The sequence below is a fragment of the Podarcis melisellensis genome (assembly GCF_964234715.1).
Source record: "Podarcis melisellensis genome assembly, chromosome: 4".
NCBI classification, from domain to species: Eukaryota; Metazoa; Chordata; class Lepidosauria; order Squamata; family Lacertidae; genus Podarcis; species Podarcis melisellensis.
Window position 1 is genome coordinate 76,607,495 of NC_138531.1, and position 25,605 is coordinate 76,633,099.

At 39.2% G+C, this 25,605-nt stretch overlaps 1 protein-coding gene across 3 annotated transcripts in view; it reads right to left on the reverse strand.

The window, feature by feature from the left end:
- Positions 1-25,605, reverse strand: part of NBEA (neurobeachin) — a 341,694-nt gene that overhangs the window by 81,963 nt on the left and 234,126 nt on the right. For all 3 annotated transcript variants that reach the window (XM_081909292.1, XM_081909293.1, XM_081909291.1), the window contains 3 exons: positions 6,283-6,400; positions 4,159-4,261; positions 1,097-1,212 (listed from right to left, as the gene is read on the reverse strand). In XM_081909292.1, coding sequence (XP_081765418.1) covers positions 1,097-1,212; positions 4,159-4,261; positions 6,283-6,400 — 337 coding nt within the window. The remainder of the gene's footprint in view (positions 1-1,096; positions 1,213-4,158; positions 4,262-6,282; positions 6,401-25,605) is intronic.

Here is a 25,605-nt window from a genome sequence, read left to right on the forward strand (position 1 = left end):
TTGAGCACTCTAAGTGCTATATAAATGCTAGATATTATCATTAAAGTATTTATAGCATACTAGCTTAAGAAAGTTAATGTCATTGCATAATGATCCACTATTATGGTAGGTTATTCTAACATCTAAAATTCATTAAATGGGATTTATGGCTCTACATAGTACTGAATTATTACTGTAATAAATCCCATGCTACAGACTAACAAATTAATCATACTGAGTCATTTTCAAAGTGAAATGTATCTGGTCTGCATGGTTTTGCCTGGCCCAGGCCTAAGCATGACTTACTAATCATATATTTATAGAATATGATACAAAATAAATACCAACATGTTTGCACATTTTTTGTGTGTGTGTGCATTCCTTCAGCTCCTACCTAAGGCTCAATGGACATTCAGCTGAATTTCATTCCACCTGAGAAAATTTACCTGTGGCAAGATTTGTATTATTTTTGGATGCTGTGATATTGATATATTAATGGTACAACAACCATGCTGTTGTATGTTAACAGTAAATCCTTGTATATCATTTTATATTTCAAGCCAGCATGCATTAATTAGTTTCAAGTGCTAGTGAGACCCACCTCTCATTAAGTCATGTAGAAAGGTTTTGAATCGTGGGCCTAATTTTAAAGATCAGTTCTCATGCATTCCAGTTCAAGGTGCTAAAAAAGGGAAGATGCCGCAATTTAATCATAACACCACCTAGGTGACATCTGTACTAGGCAGGATACTACTGTTATTTTGCTGTCTAGTTGCTGTTGCTAAGAATGACGAAGTAGCGAAATTACATTTTCCCATTATTATTTCCAGACACACACTGGCAATGGTTTGTTGACTCTAATAAAGCTTCAGACAAAGCTGTCAGCAGAGGAAATGGCAGAAGGAGAGCAAAGAACAACCACCACCACAATAAATAAATTTGAAGTCTGGGTGATAGGTTGTGCATTTTTCGATAAAATTTAATGTGAGTTTTTCAGAATCTATCATACAGCCACAGCTAAATTCCAGATAGATAAGTGTATTCTATCAAGTCACGGTGCTCAAGAAGTTGACAAACATAAGCATATTATGAAGGATTAAAGAGACAAAAGACTTACCTGCTATAGTATTGAGAAACATCAAATACTCAAAGTTTGAAATCTCCCTTCGTTGCCAACGCTGAGTCATATTGGAAGATTTATACAGTTGACGGGGAGTGGCCAGAGAAATTCGTCTAGGAATTAAATTTAAAGAACACATTCTAATAGTTGTTTCTATATTGCAAACTTATTAGCATTTTATAACTCAGAATTATGTATTCTTTTTCACACCGTTGTTGAAAAAGACTTAGTTGTTATTAGAACATATAGAATACATGCTAACCAGAACACTAGATGTAAACACTGCGTTTACAATCCAATATAATTATAGTAGTACTTTCATGAATCTTTTAAAATTTAATTGAACTTGTATGAGAGTAGCTGTGCAGAACTGCAATCAGACAATGGACTGGATGAGAGCCAACAAACTGAAGCTCAATCCAGGTAAAACTGAGGCACTGCTAGTGGGTGGTTCCCTACACTAGTTTAACTGCTATTGATGGGGTTATACTCTATTTGAAGGGGTGGGTATGTGGTTTGGGGGATACTTCTGGATCCATTGCTGTCACTTGGGGCTCAGGTAGCCTCAGTGGTATAGAATGCCTTCCATCAGCTGCACCCCTATCTGGACCAGATTAGCCTGTGCCGTCTGTGCTCTGGTAATTCTAGGCTAGATTATTGCAAAATGCTATAGGGACGCGGGTGGCGCTGTGGGTTAAACCACAGAGCCTAGGACTTGCTGATCAGAAGGTCGGCCGTTCGAATCCCCACAATGGGGTGAGCTCCCATTGCTCGGTCCCTGCTCCTGCCAACCTAGCAGCTCGAAAGCACCTCAAAGTGCAAGTAGATAAATAGGTACCGCTCCGGCGGGAAGGTAAACGGCGTTTCCATGCACTGCTCTGGTTCGTCAGGAGCGGCTTAGTCATGCTGGCCACATGACCCGGAAGCTGTACGCCGGCTCCCTCGGCCAATAAAGCGAGATGAGCACCGCAACCCCAGAGTCGGCCACGACTGGACCTAATGGTCAGGAGTCCCTTTACCTTTACCTATATGTTGGGTTGCCTGTCAAGATGGTTCAGAAACTTGAGTTGTTGCAGCCAGGTAGCTCACGGGGCAAGATGGTTTGAGCATATTTCACTGATCCTGGCGCAACTGCATTGGCTGCCCATTGGTTACTCCACACAATTCAAAGGGCTGGTATTAAATGCCTCAGGATCACAATACTTCAAAAAACACCTTTCTCCATATGAACCTACTTGGATCATCGTCTGAGGCCTTTCTTGGTGTGCCTCCTTTAAGAGAGGTCTGGATTGTGACAACACGAGAATGGGTCTTTTCTGTGAGAACTTCCTACTTGTGGAATGCTCTCTGCAGGGAAGCTTGCCTGGCACATTCATATATTTAGGCGCCAGGAGAAAACATTTCTCTTTGACCAGGCCTTTGGCTGTATGGCCTTAAAATTGTTTTTTTTTGGGGGGGGGGAGGTTACTGGTTTTTATTGTTCTTGTTTTTATTGTGTATTTTGTGTTCTCATTTTCTATTTTTATATTGTGATCTTCGGATGAAGAGTGGTATACAAATTTAAATAAATAGTCATAGTAGTTCCTGTTTAAAATCTCACTTGTACCATGAATTCACTCAGTGGTCTTAAGCAAGCCCCTCTCTTTCAGCTTTATTGGTCTCATCTGCTGGATGGGGATCATATTAACTAACTTTATAGACTTATTATTACAAGGACTGTTATATATTTGGTGTAAAAGAACTATACCCGCAGAAATCATATGTGCAATATAATTAACTTTGTATGATACAGAATGGCGGAGTAGAGCAATTTGTTCCACTCACATTTTGGAAATGTTGGAATATTTTATTTCACTCACAGTATTAGTACAATCTACTTATTTTTAGGCATTACTTGGATCCTTTAAGGGCTTTTATTTTTGGATGCTACCTTCTGATTTGACAGAATATGATGCAAAACAAATCTCTTCTGATAGCTTCCTACTGGTAAGATAGCTGAAGAAATTCATGGAGTGTGAATTACTGTGGCAGAGTTAAATAAATTATGCACAGTAAATTGGTTCCATGCCCTTATGTTTCAAATAAGGTAGGAAGGACACACTACTGTGGTGTTTTCTAAATCTGCCCAGCTTTGATCAAGTCACATTACCTTTTGGATATACTACCGCAAATGTGTATATGGAAATGTTACTTTTGTTTATTGGAAAACAGCAACATCTCAACACCCAGGAAGCAATATTCCCTAAGCACTTGTGTGTCAGAATGACTAGCAAGCATTTCGGTAGGAGATGGGAGAGCGTTGGTTGGTGAACTGTGTCCTATGAGGCTGGGGGTTAACAAAATCTTCTAAATAACCAGTATCCCTGCCATCGTGAGCATCTTTATCATGTTTATGACATTTTAAACATAAGTAAAATCCTTACATACATTTTCTGTGCTGTTAGCATTAAACGCCAGTGAACAGGCATCCCTTCGTAAAAATCTAATTTCTACACAAAGGGATAGAGAGTCTCTGACTTGTAACAGTAGAGTAGGCAACATTTTTAAAAAATCAAAACAGTGAAAGATCCACACACTATTTAAACAATAATTTTCCTGTAAGTGGAACAGACTAAAATACAGTGATGGTGATGGTGGATTTTTCTAATTATACTTTAAAAAGAATGTATATTATAAGTAATTTAGGCTGCAATTGTAAGCATACTTTCCTGTGAGTCGCCAATGAAGTCGGTGGGACGGAATAAACATTTATAGAATTGCACTGTTAAAAACTAATCTGTTAATTCCATCTTGATGACGATTCCAGAACACCTGGCAGTAACCTGTTTAACGATTATGATTCCTGTCTGAACAGGAAGCGATCTGAGAGTGAATGGACATGACACCCACAAATGATTTTACTTGAAAGTAATGCAATGTTTCCGTGACTATGATCACTGACGCATGATAGATGCTCCACATAATCGAGCTTTCATGCATTATCATCACATGACAATCTTGTGTGAATCTACTCTGAAGTTACCACAAAAGAAAACAGGACATAAGATATATCATGATACCTAGCTTGTGGCAAGCCATAGCTGGTTCCTACTCCAACACGAGGTAAGCTGTACACAACCTTTTTGACTGTTGCTTGGTCAGGAAAATTGAACATTACGGAAGCTGTTGGACAAGCAGAATTGAGATGTTAGGAACTGACTAATGTGCAAACAGATGTTTCTGTGTACAACACCTCATGATATCTCACAAAAAAATTACATTTATTTATAAGTAAAAGTATTACTATACAGCCCACTCACATACAATATCAAGGTGCCGCAATAAATAAAATATAATAAAATGATGCAAAATAGTCACAAGAATGACTTGCTCATAATCATAATCATAAGCAACTGAATAGGTCTGTTGGCATACAGAGTCTTCAAGAGACGTCTAAAGATTAAAGAGCCTGGTGTTATTCAAACAAACAAACAAACAAATATTTTAATAAATCTATATGATAATGTATATTTATTTATTAAACTATTTTTAGCCCAGCTAAAAATCTCAGGGTGCAAGTAATATTTTACACATAGTATAAAATAACAGTTACACTGCTATACGTAAGATCACAACCAATCAGCAAATCTCATCAAACTGGGAGGCCCAATATCAACTACAGTTTGCATGACCCAAAGTCCTGCATAAACAGGCAGCTCTTAACTTGGTGACAAAAGAAGACCACTGATGGTGTCAGCTGAATTTCTGAGGGGAGAGTGCTATGCAGCTGGGACTCCACAGCCATGAAGCCATCTCTTTCATCTCCATATTGATATATAGTTACCAAAGAAGGGAGGTGAGAAAAGGTCATTGGCTGTAACTTTATCCTTCTATGAAACCAAGGCACTTTAAAGGACCCTTCTCAGATTCCTACATAGAAAGGTAGGCAGATCTATACTGTGGATCAAGGTCCTAACTTGCAGAAAACCATACTCCGGAAGAAAGGTGCACATTCACCTGATCAGTCTGTAGCACATTGAACAGAATGCTCATTGGTTACTTTAAAAATTCACCAGAACTGCTGTTTGTTCATACCAATTACATTGCTTTAATATTGTGGTGATTAACACTGCTTTTTACATCTAAAATACATACTTGGATCCTTTGAAAAGTGACACTTGTTTTACATAATTGCTAATTTGGGCGTAAAAGTTAATTCCTGAAGTGTTATTTCCTGGTATACATATACACCACCCATTCTATAACACAATGGACAGACAATTTTCTCCTCCGATTTATAACTAATAGTCTCCATATTTTGGACTCAGTTGTGGGGGAACACAATATCAGCTTTGTTTTACACAAGAACATTCCAGTAATTTCAGTGATGTTTGCAGGTCATTTCCTGGAGAATTCACTGTGCTCAAATGAATGGTTAATTGTTATGTTTACTTTTTTTGCAATACACAGATTTTATGCTATCAACAAATTCATCAGATGGCAAAGTTACACTCTCAGCTGCTTAAGATTCATTATATTTTGAAGTCTAATAATTTTAAAGCATTACGTTGTTGTTTAAATATTATAGTGTGAGGACATAAGAAGGGCCTGCTGGATCAGGCCAGTGGACCATCTAGTCTAGCACCCTGTTCTCACAGTGGGAAACCCAAAAGCCATTACCTGAGAGGTACAGCACTCTCCCCACTAGCAAGTCTCAGTATCTGGTATTCAGGGGCATACTGCCTCTGACAGCAGAGTAGAACATAGCCATTGTTCTACTCATAGCTGTTGATAAAGCATATCATGTGGCCTATCAGAGATATATCAGGTAGGATCCAAATTTCACCTTCTATGGATGGAAAAGCTCCTTCCCATAGCCAACATTGCTAACAAATAAAAACAAAATTACTTTGATAACCTGAAGTCAATCGCATTTGTTGTTAATATTTTGTTCATGAAGTGCACCAAATATTTGATCTAAAAACTGAGTAAAATTCAGAATATGAGCCATCCCACTACAGCAGCTGGGGCTCAGTGAAGCCTCCTCTTTCCCACTGTCCCATGCATTGGCATGTATGGATCATTACTTCTGCCTGGAAGCAAAAAGTGAGAAACTAAATATCACTTCTGGGTGCACATTTTCAGATCTGTTAGCTTTTAAACAGATGTACAAATACTTTATTCAAAATATGCAGTGAACATACTTCTGTTTGCCATGAACACCTCCAAGGCTGTATTCTGAAGAAGGTAACGTCTTGAGAAAACAGCTCGAATTTCGCTGAACATCCATTTTCCATGAAGGCCTTCTGTATAAGCAAGAACCTACAAAAGAAAAAGAACAATTTTTGACTTGTGATTTTGGTGCTACTAATAAAAACCGACTTATGCTTAAGTATTATTCTTTTCCTGTATCTTGAAGAATTCTTTTTATGTGATATGATGCCATTCCCCCCTGTTTGCTGGGCAATGTCACACTTTAAAAAGATCACCTCCTGCCAAATCTGCGACCCTATGAATCATCAGCCACCTATTCTAAGGGAACTGAGATGAAAGAAAACCCCTGAGAAAATCCTGTTACTGAAGGAAATGTTGGTCAAATGAAAGCGAAGGGAAGTTCAGAGAAAGCAAAACTGACTCAAGTTATTTGTCAGTGAAGTAATCAACCAGAATTTTTTTACTGGGTTACAGTCCTCCAACAGGTATCATACCTCTATTAATGAGAAACCAGACAAGAGGAAAATACAAAAATGCAACATGTGGACAAATATTTCGGTTCTGCAGTTTGACAATGACAATAGCAATAGCAGGAAATTTTTATCATAGCAACATGCTGGTTTTTAAGGTGACCACAAGCTAGAAGCAGATACCTGAAAGCAAAATTTTTTGTTACTACCGAAAGACTTGACAATAGTATTATCATCACCTTTTAAGCTTCTTTTTTAGCCTTCCACTTTTGGGAACTGATTAATGACCTGATTTGATTTCTAAGGCTGCAATTCTAAGTACGGTATATCACCTAGGAAGTGAATGTCAATGACCTCTGTGGAACTTACTTCGGAGTAAATATACTTCACATTTGGATTAAATGTATGGCTGTCCACATCTTATGAATATTTGGATAGAGTTACATTCTTATTTATAGTCTAAAGTCTGTTTTAGAAAGCAAACTTCCATGATTTATTTATTTATTTATGGTTCTCTGACATGGAATGAATTACAGTAATAATTCTAGTTGGCTAAAAAGCAAAGAAAAAAGGTGCACAGCTTAGGTTTAAAGAACAGTGGGACTACAAGGACACCTTATTTGAGTTGGTGCATAGGTACAATCCCATCAGTTATTGCTCATATACGATAGCTATCCGTGAATCATGTTGTAGAACATGCCTTGTACTAAAGACTCCAAGTAATTAAGAATTTGCTAGGTGTATTCTAATGATTAATTATATTCACTATTTGATCAATGCAGCTTACCCCAGAACAAACTTTACCAGCTAAACATCGAATCAGTAGATCATGCAAGGCCTTTGTCTATCAGATTAAGGAGATTTTTAGCATCAAATGTCTTCTTCTGTGTACATAATTACACACGTATCAAGTCACCTTACAATATACCTTGATAGACATTTAGTTTCCTTTGATATATGATACTAAATACCATAAACCTTTATGCAAAATGTGAGGTAATCTAAAACAATAACTCCTTGATTTATACCAGTTTCTGTATAGGGTATTTTTTTGTTAATGCTAAGCATTCAATGTCCTAGAAGAAATTAGAGACATCAGTGGATTTAAGATGCTAAAAATGTATATCTAGGATCATGTGATGTTCTGTATGTCACAGAAGCTGCAGCCAGATACCAAAATGTGGAGTTATGCTAGAATTGGACCTTTCTTAACATGTAATGTTGTTCACACAAGTTAATGAAACGTATTTAAAATCTGTGGAGAAATAAACTAGAAATATTAATAATAAAGAAACCTTAGAATACAAACAATGAAAAATCCTGAGAAAACAAAGAGGGACATATATTCTCTCTCTCTCTCTATGAAACTGTGTGAAATACCTATTTTTCTGTCATAAAGGGAAACATTCACATGAAAGGAAAACAAGTAGGTAGAATGTGACAGTATGCATAAATATACATGGGCAAACCATACACATTTCTTTAAGTCAGGGAAACAATATATATTTATGTTTCTTTATGCAAGGGAAAAGGTTTAGCTTGGAGGTAAAATCATACATTACATAGCAGCTCAGGATCTGATTGTCTTACTTGGGATCTGGATGAAATTCCCCATAGGTCAGATTTATATTTATTTACTCTTGCTTTTGTTTTCTGCTCTCTCCAGCATGCTATGGCAGTATTCAGCCCATGGACTGTTTTCTTCACATGGTCATATTTGGAGAAGATATTGTAGGTCACCAAGTTCAAATTTCTGCTTGATGCAAAAAATCCAGCCTTTGGTTGAATGACAAAGGAGAGCCTATTTCTCCCCGTGCTAATTAATTGCATAGTTAAACTCATCTTACTGCTCTGAAATTTTCTCTAATGCTGAATCAAAATCTACTCTCCTGTAAGTTCATTACATCTACTCCTCTGGGGCAGCATAGGACAAGACTTCTTCCACTTAAGAAACCTTCACATCTTTGAAGACTGCTATTATATTCCTCCAGTCCTTGGTCTTCTCCAGGCTAAACACACCCAGTTCCTTTAACCTTTCCTCATTGGGCTCCCCCCGTTAAGCCTACCCTAAAATGGATAGTCTCATGCAGTCTCTGCGGAAGACTCCCAAGAAGACACTCCTACTGGTGCAATGATCAAGTAAGTAATCTGGGAGTATTCCTTGATTCAACCATGCCACTGGATGCCCAACTAGCCTCAGTGGCAAGAAGTGTCTTTTTCCAGCCAAGGCTGGAAAATGCCCAGTCATGCCCAGGCTGAAACCCATGGAGAAGGCTGCTGCTTAATTTGAGTGCAAATAGCACCTTCATTTTAGTGGTAATTTTTATTGTACTGCTATTGCTGTTGGAATATAATTTTATTCTCCAGAATGCTGCCACAAGAGGGCAAAGCAAACTTCAAAACTCAGTAACTGAAGGAAGAGCCAAAAACATCCCTCAATGAATTATAACCTTATACTAATTTACATATTTTATGTGCATGCGCTTGTCTTCATGCACACAGACATCCCAATCCAGGTGCTAAGCTATAACAGTTCTGTAGCCAAAAGAAGGTGACAGAAAACGTGATGGAGGTATCAGCATGCTTGGGGAAGCTCCAAAGTTTGCAGAAGAAGGGAAAAAAATCTAATGGACTATCAGCTCCTCCCAAGATGCGGCACAGGAGGATTGAGAATGCTGAAAGGTTGGGTGGGGAGAAACTGAAAATCACGGGATAGGGGAAATACAGTGGAAAGTCTTCGGTGGTTTGAATCCCCACGATAGGGTGAGCTCCCATTGTTCGGTCCCAGCTCCTGCCTAGCAGTTTGAAAGCATGTCAAAGTGCAAGTAGATAAATAGGTATCACCCTGGTGGGAAAGTAAACAGCATTTCCATGCGCTGGTTCACCAGAAGTGGCTTAATCATGCTGGCCACATGAACAGGAAGCTGTCTGCAGTCAAACGCCAGCTCCCTTGGCCTATAGAGCGAGATGAGCACGCAACCCCAGAATCGTCCGTGATTGGACCTAACGGTCAGGGGTACCTTTACCTTTTAACATTAAACAACACAACACCGTTCTTAAATAACATATTGCCCTTGTTTGCCATTCTAAATCTTTCGAGGGCTAAGGTGACCCAGCAATGTGAATAAGTGGTATGGTAGGTCTTTTTTCATTTGTACTTGCATTTGAGTATCCCACCACACAGACACAGAAAAAACAGAGTGCCATCCTAGCCCGAGTGCCTTGTTTCCCATTTTCCTCTACTGTGGCTTCTGACATACTTGTATGCTCTCCATAACTTGAGCTTACGACTGAGCATGCTAGAAGTGGTTAGAAAGTTAAGATCCAAGAATTGAAGCAGCCACATTCGGCGTCCTTTGGGTCTTCTCTCACTGCCATAATTAATACTAGTAATGGAATCATTTCGCCCAAGGCAATGAAATAAAAACTGTTTCTAGAACTATAAGTGAATCCTTCCAATGTTTGTGATCTGTTAAAGAGCTTGCATTCCCTCCTCTCCGCCTATTATTAGCCAGCATCCGTCTCATTGCTGATTGCCATTCCCCCGTGGCTATTTTCTGGCCGTACCCTGTTGGCAAACATAAGGGTATTGTGTGCATATGGCTAAAGATGGCTCTCTTATCTGACACACATATCCTCAAATAAGCTAGTATCCACATACCCACAGGGTGGGGGAGGGGGATGTGCAAGTCCCAAGCTAAAAATAATTGTAATGTCTAATCTTTAACTTTTTAGCATCAGGCTAGGTTGCTTTCACAGCAGCCTTCTAGAGAAAATCCAACACACGCCAGATGACAATTGCAAACTAATCCCTTTCCTGCTTTCGATTTCTTTTTATGAACTGCAAAAGCAAGGTCCAAGAGACAGCCTCTGATGCATCTCAAGTCCAGTACATGCCTTTCAAACCTAATCAAGAGGGTGTAAAAATGTATATGGAAAGATGAAAGTGTCTTTGCCTTTGTAACATATGGCAAAAAAGCAGGAAAAGGCTGAAAGAGATGTTCCATAGGGGAAGGTTAAGTCTGATGCTAATGCTTATTTAAAATGGTGACAGTCTGGAGTAGTGAAGCCTTGCTGGGCTGCTTTAATTTCTCTCTGGAATAGCTTTCTCCCAACCTTCTGCAGCACATCAAAGTCTCTGGAGCTCAATTAAAATTGGATTATATTGAAATGCTCTGTCTATGGGACTGTGTGCTCACTAACACTTTTCTTTCGGTAATACTGCAGATGACAGTTGCCCATCCCAATTTAAACAGTTGTCATAGAGACCACAAACTAAAGCAGCAGTAACTAACAATACAAAGGAAAGGTAAGTGCTCGGATTTCTATGAATGAAGGGGTTGGCTTTCAGCTGCACTGGATATACCACAAGCCGTTAAATGCAGCTAACATAAAAGGCTGTAATATGCCAAGCAGCTTGGCAGAGAGAAGCAAAGTAAACGATTCAAGTAAAGAATTTCATTTGTGCCTAGATAGCAACCCTGTAATTAGACAAGCATTTTGTATGTGGCTATTCTTCCACTACTTAAAATATCCAAAATTAATAGACTCTCTCTAAGGATCAGTACTGAAGGTGGAATATAGACAATAGCCAGCAGTCAGTAAATTGAAGAAGTTAATAATTACTTTCTAATTACCAGTTTAACATAATTGGAGTAATTACTAGGCACAGTAAGGGATTATTCTGTTATTTAATAAAAACAGAAAACTTTGTTTCCATGTGAATATGTAAAATGGGGAGCACCTTCATGCAACTCCATGAAAATTGAAATATAAACAGAGATTAGACTTCTTTGTATCATTTTATTAGTAAGATGTCCACTGAGAAAACAGAGGCTTATTTTATATGATATTATATCCTGAGCTATTCCACAGACTCAAGTCAGATAAGCATGTTATTCAACACAATTTTCATGATGTACAATGTAAATATAAAACATTTTAAAATAACCCATCTAAATGGGTATTTGATCAGACCTAAATAGCTTTTAATTTAAAATCTTGTTTAATGTTATTATATTGCTTCAAAGATTGTCGACTTTTTATAAAATCCCTGTTCTGGCACTTTTCAAAAAAGCAAAATACTGTTATGAAGACAGCTTATATTTCTGGCAGCCATGCAGAGCAATACATTTGACAGCATAGATTGCAAGTAATGATATCATGTTCTCATGTAAATGGCATGTTTCTGGCACCATAAAAACTCACGACTTTTCTTGTAATTGGCTTACTCAGAGTCCCAAGGTTTTCTTCCCCTTGTCATTGTGCTGATCACCATGGAAATGAACAATTACTGTTAGTTTACTGTATGGCTCTATTTTTCTTTAAAGCCCTGGGTAAGCATGCTCCGTGCTCTCTTGGGGGAGACTGTGTTAGGATTTTGAAGCAGCAACAAGGCAGAGAGCACAAAGTGCAGGCCAAAGGGGAGGGAAGCAAAAATGTGTCAGAAAATCTAAAAAGTGCACAGATCAAAATTTGTCAAAACAAGGACTAGGTTTAAACCAACAAGAAAGGCCCCTACAGCTTGAGCCTTGACAAAGCATGGCCTATTTTATTTATTTTATTTTATTTTAAGCCCAGCTGTAGAAAACACCATCTAATGAACCTGTCTGGGGCTGCTGTCCCCATCCTGTCAGGCATGTCAGGAAATGACAAGCACTGGGGACAGGCCGCCGCCAGTCATAGACAGGCCTGCCAGCTGGAGAGTTCAGCCCCAATCTAATCACACCACCAGAAAATAACTTTTCATGCTTTCAGTCTGAAAAGATGGGCTCAAGAAAAGGGTGGGTGGGGGAAGACTGAAACAATGCCATTTGCTTCAATTGCATATTGTTCTCCAGACAGAAATTTTAAAAGAACTTATCAGCAAATGCATTCATGCTAATTAATATTAACAGAGCCTTGAGATGGCCACAGAGGCTGACCAATAACAGACCATATTTATCATACTGCTACATCTTGTCTATGGATTCTAAGCTAATGAAAATGGAAGCCCAGCATTTTCCATTGTATTTTAAAATTAGCTCTCTTGAAGAAAAAAAAATAAGTACTGTTATAATTTATTGTGATGTCCCACACTGTTTTTACATGGTTGCTTTTTGAGTGCTTGGCACCTACAGATTTATTCATTACACTGAAGCAGAACACCTCCACCCTACTTTAGGGAAGCTTCCCTAGGGCAAGTGAAAGTGTTGGCTTGGGAAGAAAGAAAAACAATCTGTTTCTCGGAGGTCATTAACAATCCTAAAATGTGCAAGGCTATGTATGCAAAAATCAGTAACCTTCTTATTTTGAAGTAGTGCAACACAATAGGACACTAAAACATGTTCTGGTTTTGTTTTTTAAAAAAGCTTCCTAGGACAAAAGTCATAATGGCATATAATTGTTCTGCGCCAGAAAAAGCTGCTATCAAGTAGTGGCTTTACAAACACTTCTAATGTAGTTAAGAAAGTATGTTTCAGGAATTTGGGGCCTATCCTATCCAATAGTCAAATACTAAATGTTACAAGAATAACAATCACCGTGCTAAAGATATATAAGCTTCAACTGATTTTATCACAGCCCAAAGAGATGCATTGGGTGATCAGCTCTCCTAACTTTCCCCCCCTTTAAAGCAGCTATGGAAAGAGGGGGTTCAGATTCTGAATGCAGCAGAGGTGCTTGAAGAGAGAATGTTTAACCCTTCCCTTTATACCATTTCCCCAACTGAAATAGCTCTTCTCTCTGCAGGGCTGGGTGGAAAAAATCTGTTGGTATCCGTCTTGTCTTGAGCGCCAATGGAGTGCACCTCCAACGGTGAAGTCAAACCTCTGCGTTAGCAATACCTAAGTGACTTCCCCAGGAAGCAAGCCTGGACACTGTGTATGGAGATCCTGGGCTGCCCAGACAATGACCCCATCTCAGCCTCACAGATGTGTTCCAAAGGAAAGCAGGTTGATAAGCCCCATCTGTCCCCTCTATAGCACATGCAGAAACCACTTTCTTGACCGTTGGACCCACTATTGGTCTCATCCATTCAATATGCCAGAGCATGACTTTGTATGCAGGGGAAGTCCCCAACTCACCAAGGATTTAAGACCCATCAGCTGCCCTCACCTGGTTTAGCCAGCCAGTCAAAACCATTCCTGAGGTGTGGCTGCTGTCACATGCTGACAGCTTCTAGGAACCACAGGTGAGAGCGGAGTGCAGGGTGGGAACCTAAGAAGGATGAATTACCCCACAAGGAGCATGATGTGACCCCCACCAGAGGTACCACCCCACCCCTAATACCCTATATACTCCTCGTGTGGAGAAATACAGGTAAGATATTGGTACCTGCCTGCCCCCCCCCAGTAGAAATGAAAAATTAAGATTTAGAAATGGCTATTCCTTTCCACAGTAAGTGATAACTTCCAATTCAATGAACAAAAGCTATTTTGTTAAATATCTCACATAGTTTCACACCCTAAAATATCAGCATGAATAAATTATACATGTCGCATTCAATCAAAACCAATTTTCTCACAGGAACTTTACATCATTCACTGTATGCAATTATCCTCCAAGATCCAGTTACTAAAAGGGGGTGGCAACTGTGATATGTGCTTTATCAGCGGCTTTCATAACTATTGGTGGTCAGCAAAGGGATACACAGATTAAAGAATCCTAAATTCCCTTTTGGATTCACAAGGAAAACATGCTGTACTGGTCATTGTCTGATTCACACACACACACACACACACACACACACACACACACTTTCACTTGCCAGCCCGTTCCCTCTCTATTTTCTAATACCCTTTCTAGATCACCTTGAGCAGTCTTGTATGTCTGGAAGTAAACCTAACTTCTTTTTCTACTGCCAAGTCACACTGAGAATACAGTATAGTTTTATTATTGTGTAGGCCTGTGTGCCTAATGACAGATGAAGGTATTCTGCTAGGAATAGAAACTTTTCAGAACAAGTGTAAGCAAACTGTAAGGTATGCACATTCTGATATTTTAGAAGTTTGTAATTCTGCCAGATTTTCCTCATAGGAAGAGCAGCTTGCATCTAATTATTGCCCTGCCAACCTTCAGCACTTGGTTGAGCTTGGACCTCGCTCAACAAGCAGTTCAAATAAAATAAAAATAACTAAAATAAAGTGAAGTCCCACCTCACCAACCTTTAGCAGCTGTTTGAGAATGTCAACAAGCATGTGGATAGGGTTGATCTGATAGACATTATATAGTTGGACTTTCAAAAACCTTCAGATAAAGTCTTCACTCAAGGCTGTTGAGCAAACTTAGCACTCATGCAATGAGAAAATTACAAGTCCTCCAATATTTTAGGAACACGTATCAGGAAGTAGTGCATAATCAAAAGTAGGGGAGCAAGTGCTATTGTGCTCAGGTCCTGCTTGGGGGATGGGAGAGGAGGAATGCAGGGGACTGTTGTGACAGGATGGAGGAGAGAGCCGCCACTTGCCATTTGAGGGCATTTGGGTGAAGGCCTCTGCTGAGGCTTCCTGGAGAAAGGAAAAGGATGGTGGAAACTTCCAGTTTCTTGTAGAAGCATCTTACGATCATGCACAAGAGCCAAAAGCTTTTCCAGGCTGGCTGATGTAAGTGGAGGTTGGAGAACCTCTGACAGATAAGGAGGCTGCTTCATTGGCTCTGTGAATGGCAAAGTCCAAGGGGCGTTCTTTAGCGTCTGTCAGCTGGGAGTACTCATCCTGGGGAAAGTAAGTTCCTAGAGACTAAAGTGAAAACTGAAGAGTCCACATTTGGGATCTTTAATAAGATCATAAACTCAGTATCGAGAGAGTAGAATTGGTTAGAAATAGATGCTAGCTTCTTAACTTGGAGTGGCAAATCCCATTCAGCTTTGGATACATTCCTTAGCAGAGCTAGAACTGAAACAGCAGAGTTAGAAGTTTTAGGTTCAACTGGCACCACTCCTGCCCCAGCATGGATTTGCAGAAAATGTATCAAACAAGCTTTCTTTCTCTTTTACTGTATCTCTTGATAATGAATAAACAGTAAATACTTTCTATAGGAAGGCTTTCTACACTTTCTCATATGACTTGTTGTGAAGGCTCCAATACTCTGTCGTCTCCAGATTCGGTTACAAAGCAATGAGTTCATTTTATCATGGTAGCAGATTGTTGGATAAGGCTGACTAAGAGCTGCTTGAAACAGATGCCCTCAGAAGGTGGTGGACGCCCCTTCATGGGAGGTTTTGAAGCAGATGTTCAATGGCCATCTGCAATGGATGCTTTGAGATTCCTGCATTGCAGGGGTTAGACTAGATGACTCCCAACTATGATTCTAAGGCCTTTTTGAACCTGTTTTGGAAGTCTAGCTGCACTTGTTGATCTGCCAAAATAGATCTAATTTCACCAAACTCACAGTGGGTTAAGATAGTTGAATTTAGGTTTCATTGAATTCATGGAGACATTAGTAATCACTTCTCATTGATTTCAATGAAAACTAAGTTCAGCTAAGTCTGATACAAGTGAAGTATCTGTTTAACTCTCCACCCCCAATAACCTATAGTAACAAGTGTGGAAAACAACCCAGTGACAGTGGCGTAGCATTGGGGGTGCAGGGGGGCCTGGCTGCACCGGGCGCAACATCTGGGGGTTAGGGTTAGGGGGCGCAAATCCACGGGTTAGGGGGCGCAAATTACTTGCCTTGCCCCGGGTGCTGACAACCCACGCTACGCCACTGCCCAGTGATACAGTTGATAATAAACTGAGCATGAGTAAGCAATGCACTCCCACTGCAAATAAGGCACCACAATAATGACTTACATTACTAGTTTTTCAATCTTATGCATGTTTACTTAAAATTAAGGTCCTTTGTATTCAATAGGGCTTACTCCCAGGTGTACGGGATTGCAATCTAAGGGTATTACAATTATTCCAACTCTACTCTGCATTGATAAAGCTGTTGCGGCAGTAATGTGTTCCATTCTGGTTACTGAAGTCCAAGACAGATATAGATAAACTGGAAGAAAGCAGACTAACAAAAATTATCAGAAGTCTGTCTTACTTAGCTTGAATAAGAAGAAAAACTGAGTGAGAACTAGATATGGACTTCAAAGGGGGTCTTTTAAAACTTTTATGATTGCTTTCTGGAAGGGTAGAGCTGAATAAAATTACAAAAAATACAGGCTACTATTTTGATGCCATTGACATTATGTGGACACTGCAAAAACCTTTCATGCATAAGCAGCACAGATCCCAGTACTGTAGTCTTAAAGAACTTATTTTATTGCCTACTTTGGGTACCCTAAAAAATTGTCTGCAAAAATAGACAGGACATTTGGAGGACTTTTGAACTCTTAGAATGGCAAAGAATATGGTACAAAACCTTCCATGTTACTTATTGATGATTGAAATAAAATCAGTGTTTATGATTATGACGGATGACAGATTGGCAATTTACAAAAGATGATCACTCTAGTCACTATAATTATTACTATCTGGCATTATGTTGAATGTAACATTTTTCCAGCAGCAACAAAAATAATGGGTGATAATATTCAGTTGTGGTGTTGTGCTTGTGAAATAAACTTCTACTTGTGGAAGTGGAACCTTCCCTTCTCATCCTCCCCTTGCAGTCTGCCATCTTTGCAGAATTGGGAAACCCTCCAGAACAGATGGAGGATAAAGGGGGATGCAGGGGAGAGAGTAGAAGTAATTCCACCACATCTACTGGTTAAACATTGTATCTTGCCCACTATCTCCGTAGGGATATGAATATATTTGTACATACAGTATGTGACGGTACTTCACTAAGGGTACATGAACTAGGAAGGCTATGCATGCACCAATCCCTGCTCGGCCAATCTTGGAAGATAATAGCAGTATGTAACCAAGAGGAGGTAATAACAGCAAAATGAATTTTGCATGAGCTTGTATTGTACAGACTGACACATGATGTAGCAACCTTGCTGAGACTAAGAAGGTCTCACGTGTGGTCAGTACTCAGCTGGGAAACTTCCTTAGAACCCTGTGCATACTGTCCAGAGTGAAAGCAAGGCTAGATAAGGGAATAAAATGCACGTTTTTAGTTGTGTTCAAACATTTCCGAAAGGGATTCCACACATGAGAGTATTTCTATTGCAGGCCATTAACATATTTAGAAAGTTGCTCCATGGTATTTCAGAGCCTGTCTGTTGATATCACTGTGTTGATTGAAAATGACCATGGTTCCCTCGTTGGCCATAACCTAAAACAGCTAAGCATGTTTAAATCAACCAAAACCAATTATCTTATGCATGCTTAGCTCACTGTTGGATTGTGACCTTTATTTGTTAGCTTGATGCCTATCTTGCTTTTGGATCGCAGGGATTGCATGATTCCCACTTTATCTGAGTTGTGATGGATTTGACCATTGGAAATGGCCTCAATGGGGTTCTTTTCACCAAATGGATAATAAAACCCATTAGGAGGGGAAAAAATAGAAACAAAGGAATATTAGTAACCACAAATGAATGGAAAATTTCTTTTATCTTTTCTTTGTGAGATGAATCACATATATGGAATAACCAGTTAAAATATTGTTTATATATAAGCATATAATTTTGTTGCACACAGTATCTGTATTCAAACTTCTAATGTATTGTTTGTCATTAGCTTACATATTGCTGCCTTACAGTGGCATTATTCAATTCATTTCCTTCATCCAGAAGCAAAGAAAGCTCTGACCTCCTGACCCCAATTTTCACTTAAAGAAACAAATTTCTTTTTGCAAACAAATTCAATTTTTCTCCTGTCAACCTTTAGCCTTGCTTTAAAATATTAAGCTTTTCCCCATTATAGTAAGCAATCAGGTTTCCACTATACAAATTTAACATTAATCTCTACTTTATAATCTGGTGAGAATGTTACCTTCATTTTATTCAGTACTGCCAAAAAGAATACAAGTAGGTATACCCTTGCAATCTTCAAGCACACAATGACACTCTAAGTGCAAAGCTATACTTTTAAATTTAATTGCTTTTTAACATTTTGCAAGGTAAAACAATCAGCTGGGTAGGGGATACAGTTCTGCTTAAAAGGGAGGAAACATGACACATGGAGAACAAAATCTGTTGATGAAATATAAATTTATTCCAAAACAAATGGTTCCACAAGGCCACAAAGCAGTTGTTTTGAGGCAGGAATACAGAGGCCATTTCCCCACCTTCAGTCACTACCACTTTTTATCATGAAAATGTGGTCCAGGTTGGAGGTTACGGGTGGGAGGCAACATAATGTCTTTTTTATTTCCCCCCCAGAGCAAAACTCTCCCAAGATAGTAATGGGATTGAAATCACTCTATAGCAAAAGGGCAGAAATGGCAACAAAAACTGTGTCTGTATTACTATGCCAAATTATACTGTATTCCTAACTCAATCTTGTTCTTCAAACATTGACTTCTTTTTTTAAAAAAAAGTACATAACTACTTCTGATGTCAAACTCTTCTGCTTGCAGTATAAATATGTGGCTAACTTGAAAAAAGATAATTTATTTTTAAAAATATGCTTGCTGCAATCCAAGTTCCATGAACACTGTAGCTGCTCCAACTCCCTGAATTCCTTCAAGGTAAGGTAAAGGACCCCTGGACTTTTCTGAGCTGTTCCTAAAAGCCAGGGGACTCATCAGAGTAGCATAGGATGTGTCATGAGGAACTGCAGTTGTAAGAAGAAATAACAGAAGCCCTGATATTTCAAGGAATTTCTTAGGTGTTCACATAAGGGTCTGTATACTCCACCTGTTATTATCAGTCATAATTAAGCACTGAAGTGACACAGAGATTTGGTTTAAACATAGTGTCAAACCAAGGTTTAATGCTGCAGTGACAAGTCTAGAAGAAGCCTCTCTGACTCATGAACTCAAGTGTAGTTAGTGACTTCCTTGTTTGCAGCAAACCATATCTGAATTGGCAGGATTACAAGCATTGGTAGGATTGAGAGAAAACCTGTAGTTGAAATTTGGGCTATGTATTGGCGAAGGATTCATAAGAATAGAATTATGAAAGAGATGCAGAGGGGGAAATCATTATATTAATTTCCACAATGGGGGTAGGGAGGGAAGTCAAAAGGGATTATATGTTTATATATTTAATTCGTTTGTTTATGTAAAATAGGAAATGCAGAAATAAAATTTATTTTAAAAAATCTGAATTGGCAAAGGGTTTGGGGAAAACAACCTGATAAACCAGGATTGCAACCTAGGATTAAACCATAATTTAAATAGTTCAGATCTCATCCCAGCCCCCTCCCCGGCCTGATCACAGTTAAGGTTTTTCCCCACTTTTATTGAGATGAGGCTCATTAATTAAAGGATCCATGAAGGGATTAATGTTTTGTGGCCTTAGCTATGAAGAAGTGTTTCTTTGAATTCCCATCACTAGAACTAATTGTATTGACTGTTTTTTCTGACAGAAATTCAATCAGTACAATTCTTCATTGGAATATAACGTGTCAGAAATTTCAGATTGGCCCACAAATTTTTGTTTATTAGAATTGTAGACAACTTCATAATGGACTAGATTAATTTTTGCTTTTTCTCATCTGTGAATAACAATAATGTATCTGGGTCAAAGTACATGCAGGAGGCAGGAGAACTACAAGTCCCAGAGCTCTTTCTTGTGCCTCCATGTTTTCTTGTCTGCAGGCTTCCTAAGAAGTACAGTGCCTCTGCCTCACAAGACAGATATAGAAAGGCCTTTGCCAATCACCCCCAAATAAGTACTTGAATACTTGATTAATGAGTCACCTGCCTTGAAATGGCATGCGTGTGTGTGTGTGTAATTCAGTTCCAGTTAAGGTTTAAGGCAATAGAGAGCACAATTGGTAGAGCATGAGACTCTTAATCTCAGAGTCGTGGGTTTGAGCAAAGTAAAGTTGAGTAAAGATTCTTGCATTGTAGGAGGCCGGACTAGATAGCCCTCATGGTCCTGTCCAAATCTATGAGAGATTTTACATTCAACTAACTCTAGGGCACTCAGAGAGGGTGGCACTGTGGGTTAAACCACAGAACCTAGGGCTTGCCGATCAGAAGGTCAGTGGTTCGAATCCCCGCGACGGGGTGAGCTCCCATTGCTCGGTCACTGCTCCTGCCAACCTAGCAGTTCAAAAGCACATCAAACTGCAAGTAGATAAATAGGTACCACTCCAGCGGGAAGGTAAACGGCATTTCCGTGCGCTGCTCTGGTTCGCCAGAAGCGGCTTAGTCATGCTGGCCACATGACCCGAAAGTTGTACGCCGGCTCCCTCGGCCAATAAAGCGAGATGTGCGCCGCAACCCCAGAGTCGTCCACGACTGGACCTAATAGTCAAGGGTCCCTTTACCTTTTTAACTCCAGGGGAGAACCCTGTAAACTGATTCACCATCAGGTTTAGTCAGATTCATAGACTTAGTAACTTCCAAGCTTTGAGCTTTTGGATGAATTGCATTATGACTAACTAGTGATACTGATTTTGAGAGTAACTATACTCCTTATAATTTTTCAATGGCTGCATCATATTACTGAATCATTCTTAAGAGTGAAAATCATTCTTATTGTGCTTCGATTCTTGCCTTTCAACTGTTATTAGCATTAATATTATGGAGCTTAGGCTACCCTTTAAGTCAGAAGTGGCTCATTCAAGAGTAACTGGCACAGACCTTGGAGCTACATTTACAAGGGTAAGGAAAAGCACAATTCCCAAACCCCTTCAACATACCACATAGAGAAGTGCTTCATATGAAAGCCTATTTAAGAGAAGAGATTGCAACAAAGAAAAGACCTACAAATAGCTTTATGATGGTGCTGCAGGAGTACTTTATGGAAACTGAGTAGTGTCTAAAAAGTGCCCTGTCAGTTTTCGGCTCCCTCTTGCCAGCTGCATTAAAATGCGGCTCTGGGCAATTTTTTTTTTGTCTGGAATTTCAGGAGCACAGAGTACAAAAGAGCTGATGAGCAATGAATGCTTCACCCTTCCTCAATTAATCTTGTCTTTCTACCTTTGCTTTTGCTTTCCCTCTACATGAAGGTAATAATGACACCCTCATCCATTATCCTTTTATCCCTGTTATTCTCGTGAAATTGCTTAATAATATGTTACAGATTCGTCTTCACTCACATAATTCTTCCTGTCATTTGCAGTATATCATCCTGCAAACATACAGCCCACTTTCACTGGCCGTTCTTTGAAGATTATTGTCACTGACATCTTGAGGATGCGTTTGGAATCTGGAGCATCATTTCCGTTGCGATGGGGAATTACACTGACTTATCTGTCATTGCCAAAAGCACAACAAGCAATTCAGTGTTAATGCAAAGGTAACACAGGTTTTTATCATGCCGCCAGAACAAGAGCTCTTGTGAATTTATGCTAATATGGCCCTTTTATACTTTAATAACCTCCTCCCTTACTGGAAAAAAGTATTAATGCATGCATGCACTTTCTCTTTCCCTCTTACTCACACACATACACACACACATACACACTGTTAGTTTGATAATCTATGTCATAGTGTGGTAAGTAATTTGTAGATGATCCTCTTGTAATTATTTATTGCAAATCTTTTTATGAATGCTAATCTCATAGAGTTACAGCAGATTGCTAGTTCTATTCAATATGGAGAAGTAGTGAGAAGAACCATGTCTTATTCCTTGCAGCTAAAACAATCACTGAAATGATTCTTGCTATGCTGTTTCTGGTTTTTTCCACCAAAGTAAGTGTGGGATTTTTAAAAAAATTTTAAACGGCTTCCAAACCTCTTTCTGATTGCTGATTCAGTTTGCTTTCCTCATCAAGAGAATCAGGAATACTACAAGCGAGCAGTTCGCCTTGATCCAGGGTGGCATTCCAGAGGGACCAAGGCTATCCAGCATGCATGCCAAATCTGACAACACATGACAAGCCGGTCGGCGTGCAGTAATTTGACTAATTATACTGGATTAGAGCATATTAATGCAAGCTGTTTTCTCCAGAGTTAATGACCTGCTGACTGGGTTCTGTAAGGCCCCACTAGGTCTACAGACAGCTAAAAAACAAAACCTTGCCTTCTAAGCCCTCGTCATTTCACATCAGCAAATGAGTATATCAAACTACTGAGCAGCAAAATGTAAGCGACATTTTGTCTGCTACAAACTCATGTATCCTCCCTTAGCTTTCCACCTCAAGGGTTTCTTTGATATAAAATTAAAATCTGCTTTTTGCGGGTCTGAAAAATACTACCAAAAGCAGAGGGAGAAATTGCTTTCTAGATGTTTATTTGTCAAGTTAAAGGAATAGTGGAGGGTGTTAAATATATGGAGAGACAAATTACTAGACGACATATCTGTGAGACATAGTTTATAAATCTTTCCTTTACATAATTTTTTTTTTATTACACAAAATGGATCTATTACCTATAGATATATATATTCATAACAAGGAAATGGCTTTTCCATCTATGTCACTCTGTTTAGTTGCTTATACAGTTTTGGAAATTATTATTTATGGCTGCAATTTTCTTTTTTTCTTTCTTTCCTAGAGGTGAACTCTTTGTAAATAGTTGGCAGTTCATAATAATCTGGACAGCATTATGCAATAAATGGCAGCATCCAATGTATTTATTGATTTATTTAGATATTTAACCAAACCCTTCTCTAAAAGGTCCAGAAAGGTAACAATAAATGATAAAATAATATTTTAAAAGATAAATGCAATTTAATATCACCACAGTGCTAACCATCTTCCAGTCACAAAATAATTGTACAGTACTAGTTTTCAAACTTACTTGACACACACATACACAGAGTGAGCGAGCAATGTATTTTGTCACATTTTATATGTTTGGTTATAAGGTCATAGAATCATAGAGTTGGATTGTCTATGGTTATCTGTTACATCCCTTGCTCAGTGCATGATCTGCAGTTTAGGTGCAGCTACAGAATCCCTGGCATATGGTTGTCTAGCATCTGCATAACTACCTCTAGCAAAGAAGAGCCCACCACCTTCAGAGGCCGTCTGCTACATTGTCAAACTCTTACCATTACAATACGTTTCCTGATGTTTAGCCAATATTGGCTTCCCTGCAATTTCCATCTACTGGTTCTACTCCTGCCCTCTGAAGGAACAGAAAACAAGTCTGCTTCGTTTTCAGATATTTGAAGGAAGTGTCCCATCCCTCTCTCACTAAAAAAAAGTATTCTCACCCAGATGCTTTCAAGAGGACTTCCACTTTCATGGATTTCCATTCAGCTGTATATATCCTTTACACAGAATGTTACTTGCTCTTCTTTTCCGCTGGGTCTGTTCACCAATATATGACATTCACAAGTCTTATCGTACCAAGTCTCAATAATACTTATGAGATTGTATTTACCTCCCTGTGCTGTTTTCATTTGTTTATTTCTCATACACCATATATAGCTATCAGAGGCCTAGGATGTTGCACCTTCCCGGTTTCCCTGCTGTGTTTAACTGTAAATTACTGGGTGCCACCTCCACTGTCCTGCTTCTTGCTTTGTTTGAAAAAGACACGGTGCGTGCCTAATTAGTGATCTGATGAAAGGATACTCTGCATGAATATGCACATGTGTACACCCCCAAAACAGATGGGTGGCACAGAGAGATCTGGCAGTGTGTATCACCTGTATGGGAGGTGAAATCATTGTCTATATTTCGCCCCAAGCAAGTGGTCAGAAATAGCAAAGCTGTCCATGTTAGGAAACGTGTGCTGAAACATACAGACACTCATGTTGTGATTGCCAGATGTCAGAGCTGGCCTGCACAACTGGAGAGCCGCAAAGAGAATGCAACTCACCAGCCGTGAGTATCAGCCCCAAGGTGTCCTGGTTTTGCTACCTGCCTGGGTGGCTGTCCTGGGAAATGGAGAGGCACCTGAAAATCCACCATATATGGCTAGTGAGCTGCACTTCGCTTTTTACCTCACAAGTTCATGACAGAAAATGAGATAATATTATATTTATGAGGGCAACACAATCATCAGCTTAATATGAGCAAAACACAACCTGCTTGTTTCCTCCTCATAAGTTTTGTTTTGCTTTTCTGCTGTCAAAGGCATATGAAATTTAATGCTCTTTTGTGATTTCCCTCCCCCCTGCTCACTTAACTCCCCCCTGCTCTATACACAAATACAAAAAGTGTGTCAGGAATATTAGAATAAAAACCTTTAAAAAATAATAGTAAGATATTTAACTCTTAAACCTAATCTGTAACCCGAGTAAAAATTATACAGTGTACATTTGTAAGCATTGGTGGAAATCATTAATTGCCTTGATATTCCAGGATATGTGCCATCTAGCTTCACAATGGGGAAATAAACAAATGCTACACTTCAGAATTGGTTGTTCCACTTTTTTTGCATTCACCTTATTTATTCTCTGCCTTAGTAAGTCCTGCATAAAAGCATGCAAGCAAGCGTTTATTCTAATGGGGACCCATTAATCATTGTGGTAGGAGAGGGGAAGGACACAGAATGGGAAGATTATCTTTACCTCCCATATTTCTCAAGGGATAGGAGAGAGGACAAACGTGTCTCTTCCTCCTTCTATCTTACCCCTGGAGAAATATGTGGGAAGGTGCAGGGCTAAAAGAAAGGAAGATCATAATAACAGGTAATGAAACCTAATAATAGTGGAGAAACGGCGCTCTTTCCTTCTGAAAAAGAAAAGTGCAACTTGATTAGATGGCTTCTAACCTCAAGTCTCAACTACTTGCCCACAGCATACAGGGTCATTATGTGAGCTATTGAATCCTATACCAACAACATCTGAATTGAGGGCCACAAGCCAGCAAGAATTGGTCTATGAGTTGCGCAGAACTAGGAGAAATCACACCGGCAATGGCTAACCTGTGAAACTCCAGATAAAAACAATCAGATACCTGGTGA